The 6,769-nt window shown below is 43.3% G+C and overlaps 1 protein-coding gene across 1 annotated transcript; it reads left to right on the top strand.

Moving 5' to 3' along the window:
• Positions 1-778: 778 nt before the first annotated feature.
• On the top strand, positions 779-6,769 carry LOC129742641 (uncharacterized). Its single transcript, XM_055734570.1, has 3 exons — positions 779-1,759; positions 2,009-4,096; positions 6,674-6,769. The coding sequence occupies exons 1-3, from the start codon at positions 779-781 to the stop codon at positions 6,767-6,769; spliced, it is 3,165 nt and encodes a 1,054-aa protein (XP_055590545.1).

Raw genomic sequence — 6,769 nt, 5'->3', positions numbered from 1 at the left:
GGTGCATTTTGGACGATTCGGTGAGGTTCAATGCAATTAGCGCTTTGGAAATCGATTGCATTGGGATCGGTGCATGCTTGACGATTCGGTGGTGCTCAACTCAACAAGGGTTTTCGGAAATTGAACTGGATCAGGATCGGTGCATGCCAGACGGTCCTTTGGTTTTCAACCTACGAAACGGTCATCGAAAGGTGAGGCGCGGCTGTCCTGGTGGTTCCGATCGCCCCCTCCCTTTGGTTCAACAATACTACAAGCTCATCCACTGTTGGCTAGTTGCAATTGGTGCAACATCGGTGCTCGATCGACATCAGGTGCATGGTTGTCCTGATCATCGCTGTGGAGGAAAGGGTAGTCCTGTGCATGGTGGGCTAGCTACGAGATCCGAAGCGAGGTTTCAACAAGGAAGGCAACGGTTCGATCTACAGCGACGGCGAGTTGGGTGACACATTTATGCTACGATCGGTAAGCTACTATATAATCAGTGGTTCCTAAACAGTGATGAACTTGTGAGAAATTTTAAGATTATTTTTGATTCCAATATTTTTATGATATTATTCAATTTGGTGATTCTGGTTTTTAAAATAATATATGGTAAAACGAATTTTTGGTGGTAATTTATAACGGCGCATTTCCTTGAGATTAAACCTGTTCGTTAGAACAATTGTCTCTTTTTTCTCGGCCTTTACCTTGGTTTTTCTTCACCTTGCTCCCTTATTGCAACATTTTGGTGATACAAAGTTGAAATAATATTGGATTGATTTAATTGCGGATTTCTAACATGCCTACGGTCAAAGCTGTTAAGGATTCGAAGAATCCTTCGTTGAAGTATTTAATAGTCAAATTAAAAGAGATCCAGTCGTCCTTTTCTGATGTGTGGGAATTTGTGGAAACGTTTCAAGAGGATGCTACTCATGCGCAGATTTCGGTTCGACTTTCAGCGATTGATGATTTATGGGAAAGGTTTGGTGAAGTGTTAATTGATATAAAATCACATGAAGATTTTGGAGCGGATGTAGAACTTTACGATAAGGAGCGAAAAGAGCTCAGTGACCGGTATTATTTTGCAAAATCGTTTCTGATGGATAAAGCTAAGGTTCGTTTGGAGTTTTCAGAGCTTGATCAATCAGTTCGTGCAGGTGAACCTAATAATCGCAGTGGTTTTGATCACGTTAGGCTTCCACAGATAAAGCTGCAGTCTTTCAATGGAAACATTGACGAATGGCTTGGGTTTCGCGATCTCTACCTCTCTCTTATCCATTGTAAACCTGATTTGCCAGAGGTTGAAAAATTCCACTACTTGAAAGGTTGTCTCCAAGGTGAACCAAAATCGTTGATTGATCCTCTACAAATCACAAGAGCTAATTACGTAGTTGCATGGGATATTCTGTTAAAGCGGTACAACAACAGCAAACAACTAAAAAAGAGGCAGGTGCAATCGCTTTTCAAGTTGTCTTCGGTTAGTAAAGAGTCCGTTAATGATCTTCTTCAACTATTGGAAGGGTTCGAGAGAATAGTTAACACTTTGGATCAGGTATTAGAGGCAAAGGATTACAAGGATCTTCTTTTGGTGAACTATCTCGTGTCTCTTCTTGATCCAGTAACTCGTAGGAGTTGGGAAGAAGAATCAACCTCGAAGGAAGAAGATACTTTATGCGATTTAACAGATTTTCTGCACAGGCGGGTTCGAGTTTTGGAAGCTCTTCCACCAAGGTTGAATGATACTAAGGGTGTACCTCCACAAATGTCAGCTAAACAGAAAGTCAGTGTCAGAACATTTCATAATAATGTGAATATGAATGGGTTTAAATGTTCTGCTTGTAATGGTCAGCATCCCTTGCATCAGTGTCAGAAATTTTTGAAATTGTCTGTGTCAGAAAGGGATTCGGTTTTGAGAAATCACTCTTTATGTCGGAACTGTTTCAGAACATCTCATATGGCTCGAGATTGTCAGTCAAAGTTTTCGTGTCGGAATTGTGGAGGTCGCCATCATACTCTGGTGTGTTTTAAGAGTAAAAACGGAGAAATTTCGGAATCTTCAAGGTCAGGTGAAACCAATGGCACTTCTAAGAGAGGAGAAACATCTTGTCAGGTTTCTAACACAGCTTCATCATCATGCTTGACATCGGGTGTCGGGCGCAAGGCTAATTGTCGGGTTCTTTTAGCAACTGCCGTGGTTCTCTTAGAAGATGAAATGGGAAATAGATATCCAGCTCGAGCGCTGCTCGATTCGGGGTCAGAAAGCAATTTCATGTCGGAAAGATTGAGTCAGCGTTTGAAGATGAGTCGGAAAAGGGTAGATGTTGCGATACTTGGTATTGGTCGGACATCTACCAGGGTTAAACACAAGGTTCAAGCAGTGGTGCGATCAAGGGTGAACAGTTACGTTAAGGAAATGGAATTCCTGGTTCTACCCAAGGTAACGGTCGATCTGCCAACTGCTACAGTTTCAACGGATGAATGGTCATTCCCGAATGGTATTGAGTTAGCGGATCCATCATTTTTTGAGTCGAAGGTGGTGGATTTGGTGTTTAGTATAGAGTCGTTCTTCGACTTCTTCGAAACGGGAAAACGGATTTCCATCGGAGACCAATTGCCTACACTAACAGAGTCAGTTTTCGGTTGGGTTGTTTCTGGAGGTTTATCGCAAGAGACTTCAGCACGGATTGCTTGCACTGTTTCAACGACAGAGTCTCTTGATACTCTTGTCGCTCGGTTCTGGGCTTGTGAGGAGCTAGGTTCGGAAAACCTTTACTCACGAGAGGAAAAGCGTTGCGAGGAAATTTTCCAGAAAACGGTACAGAGAGACGGCGATGGAAGGTACACAGTCTCTCTTCCTAAGAACGAAGAGGTTTTCCCCAACTTAGGCGATTCGAGGGAAATAGCCTTACGGCGCTTGGGCGCAACCGAGCGCAGACTAGCTAGGAGTCCGGAATTGCGTGAGCTGTATACCAAGTTCATGGACGAATATATACAGCTAGGGCACATGAGAGAAGTAAATGAAACGTCAGATACTAAACGCTGTTTTTTGCCACATCATCCGGTCGAGAAGGAGAGTAGTACGACTACTAAGTTGCGTGTAGTATTCGACGCCTCGTGTAAAACTACAACTGGTATTTCATTAAACGATGGGTTATTAACAGGTCCGGTTATCCAGGATGATCTTAGGGCGATAATACTCCGCTGTCGAATGTGTCAGATCATGGTCGTGGCTGACGTCGAGAAAATGTTTCGACAAATCAACGTAGCAAAGGAAGATCGCCCACTTCAGTCAATTCTATGGAGGAATTCACCATCGGAACCAGTAAAGACTTTCGAACTGAACACGGTAACGTACGGTACTAAACCAGCTCCGTTTTTAGCTACTCGTACTCTAAAGCAGTTGGCGTTAGACGAAGCAGAGAGATATCCCCTGGCCTCGCGGGTATTTTCGGAAGATACATATATGGACGATGTTGTATCTGGTGCAGACGATGCAAACGCAGCACTCAAACTGAGAATTCAGTTAGATAAAGCTGCAAAAGCTGGAGGATTTCGGTTACGAAAATTCGCCTCAAATTGTGCAGAAGTCCTGCAAGGGCTTTCACAAGACAGTGTAGCTATTGAAGAGTCTTCAGATGGATCGGAGAAAGATCCTTCGATGAAGATACTTGGGCTCACATGGTTACCGAAATCTGATGTCTTCAAGTACAACTTCAACATTCCTGAAATTCCAAAATCCTCGGTTTTAACAAAACGCAAGGTGCTGTCGGTATTAGCTACGCTTTTCGATCCATTGGGACTTCTTGGTGCTGCAATAACAACTGCTAAAATATTTATGCAGCAATTGTGGACGTTAAGGAATAGCGACGACCAAAGATTGGACTGGGATCAGCCATTGCCTCCAACGGTGGGTGAGGATTGGCTGAAATACTACGAACAACTGGTTTCTCTCAACAACATTCGTATCAAACGGTGCAACATAATCCCAGGAGCCATCTACAAGGAAATCCACTGTTTTTCGGACGCTTCGGAGAAGGCGTATGGTGGCTGCGTCTATTTGAAAAGCGTCAACCCAAATGGAGAGGTTGAGATTTGTTTGTTGTCTGCCAAATCGAGGGTATCTCCGCTAGCAAGTCAGTCAATTCCACGTTTAGAATTGTGTGGGGCATTACTAACTGCCGAGCTTTTCAAATTTGTTCAAGACTCCATGAAGTTTGAATGTCCAGTTTACTTCTGGACAGATTCCACATGCGTGTGGCGATGGTTACAGGCTGTTCCATCTACCTGGACTACCTATGTGGCAAATCGAGTTGCCAAAATACAAAATCTCACAGAGGGATGTGAATGGAGGCATGTCCCTGGCGTCGACAACCCATCAGATCTGATTTCCCGCGGTATTTCTCCCGCCGAAATAGGTCATTCTTGTTTATGGTGGGAAGGTCCGTCATGGTTAGCACTTGAAAGGGAAAACTGGCCAGAACTACCAGATAATCACTTAACGGAGATTGGCGAAGAGGAAAGGCGCCGAACAACAGTAACAGTATTGGCAACAAACACTTCCAAGCATGAGTCAGATTTCAATTGTTGGTATTTTAGTTTGTATTCGGATTACACTAAAATGGTCAGATGTACGGCTTACTTGTTAAGATTTATGAAGCTGTTAAGGTCAAAGCGTCAGGTCAAATTTCAACCTTTCTTACAAACAGCTGAGATGGATGAAGCCGAAAGAGTTTTAGCAATGTGTGTTCAAAAAGAGTGTTTTGCTGAGGAGTTGAAGGCTCTTTCCAAGGGCGATTTTGTGTCAAGGCAATCGAAACTCAGGTGGTTCAATCCCAAACTATCCCCAGATGGGTTGTTGAGAATTGGTGGTAGATTGAGCAATTCGACCGAGTCAGAAGCTGCAAAACATCCGATAGTCTTACCAGCCCGTCACGATCTTACTCGACTAATCCTAGAACACTTTCACCGCCGATTATTGCACGCAGGTCCTCAGCTGCTTTTAGCTACGGTTAGGTTGAAGTTTTGGCCTTTGGGAGGAAGAAGCGTAGCTCGCCAGGTTATTCAAAATGTCACACATGCTTCAAGGCTCGCCCCACACCAATTCAGCAGTTCATGGCAGAACTGCCGGCTTCACGCGTAACGGTTTCGCGTGCGTTTAGTAAGACAGGAGTGGATTATTTCGGTCCAATATATATTCGCCCGGCTCCCAGACGCCCAGTAGTTAAGGCATACGTTGCTATTTTTGTATGCATGTCCACTAAAGCAGTACATCTTGAGCTTGTGTCAGATCTATCAACAGAACGGTTCGTACAGGCCTTGCGCAGGTTTGTCGGAAGAAGAGGAAAATGCTCAGAGATATTTTCAGACAACGGTACGAACTTTGTCGGAGCTAGAAATCAAATGTCAGAATTATTAAGTCTGTTGAAGAGTCAGAATCATAGAGAAAAGGTTTACAAGGAATGTGGTAGCGATGGAATCAAATGGCATTTCAATCCCCCTAGTGCCCCACATTTTGGAGGTTTGTGGGAGGCAGCGGTGCGTTCCGCAAAAAAGCATATTTTGAGGGTTATCGGGGAAAACCCCGTTAGTACGGAAGATTTTACGACGCTTCTGGTTCAGGTTGAAGCTTGTTTAAATTCGCGGCCCATTACACCACTTTCGAACGATCCTAATGATCTAGAACCTTTGACACCAGGTCATTTTATTATCGGAGAGTCCTTACAGTCCATGCCAGATAAAACCTACGAACAAACACCAGATAACAGGCTCAACCAAATGCAGCTGATGCAGAAAAATGTTCAGCTGATTTGGAACCGGTGGCGTAGGGAATATTTATGTCTACTTCAAGCTAGAACAAAAAGATGGAAACCTTCTGTATCTGTTGATATTGGTAGCCTAGTCATCATTAAAGATGAAAATGTTCCTCCCTGTAGATGGAAAATGGGCAGAGTTGTTGAGCTTCACCCGGGACAGGATGGTATCACTCGGGTTGTTACGCTGAAAACGGAGTCAGGTTTAAAAAAGCGACCTGTTGAAAAGTTGTGTCTGTTACCAATGTCAGATTGTAATGAAAATACAGATCAGAATGCGTCAGAAAAAGATACAGAGTGAGTTATGTCAGCTATCCGTCAGAACTGTGTCAGATTTTGTGTCAGATTGGGAAATGAAAATATTCAGATTGGAATATTTTTTGTCAGAATAATGTCAGACTTCTGGTTGGATAAAATGGAAAATATGTCTGACTTCAACGTCGGTTGATAATGAATATTGAGTTAAACGAGTACATAAAAATCAGTTCGAGTTTAGTCAGTTATTGAGTCAGTTAAGTTCACCAACAAATTCTCACAAGTCATTCTTAAGGTAAAATTTAATCGATACAGAAATTCATTATTAATTTCTGGGTGGGTGAGGATGTTCTGTTTGGGAACCACTGTATTTTAGCATAAACCCGATTAAAGAGAAGCGGAGGTATTGGGAGATCAACGTGAAATGATCTAATGATATACATAAGTACTCTCGCATTTCGGAGCTTAAGTCCCATGCATGCCCTTTCCTTCCACCGTACACGATAATAGGCGTCGTTATCGGAGGAAACGATCATCGATGATCAGCAATGATCGGCCGGACGAGTGATAAGAGCGTGAGTTCCTGATAACAATGCAATTGCTTCGAACAATACTTCTTACAACTGCAGAGCCGAGAACGACTGAACCGACGAGCGATCCACCAGTTGACCACCGACTACCGACCGATCGACGCGAACATAATTAAGCCCTGGCCGGGTAACTAA

Source organism: Uranotaenia lowii, chromosome 2, assembly GCF_029784155.1.
Source record: "Uranotaenia lowii strain MFRU-FL chromosome 2, ASM2978415v1, whole genome shotgun sequence".
Classification (NCBI taxonomy): domain Eukaryota; kingdom Metazoa; phylum Arthropoda; class Insecta; order Diptera; family Culicidae; genus Uranotaenia; species Uranotaenia lowii.
The sequence above is the reverse complement of the archived record's forward strand: the minus strand, read 5'-3'. Positions and strand labels throughout refer to the sequence as shown.

Excerpts from the sequence above, each read along its gene's own strand:
- LOC129742641 (XM_055734570.1), top strand. The coding sequence starts at position 779 with ATGCCTACGGTCAAAGCTGTTAAGGATTCGAAGAATCCTTCGTTGAAG. Across the intron at positions 1,760-2,008 it reads AAATGTCAGCTAAACAGAAA|AGTAAAAACGGAGAAATTTC; the intron begins GTCAGTGTCAGA and ends GTGTGTTTTAAG. Across the intron at positions 4,097-6,673 it reads TGTTGTCTGCCAAATCGAGG|AGCCGAGAACGACTGAACCG; the intron begins GTATCTCCGCTA and ends TTACAACTGCAG.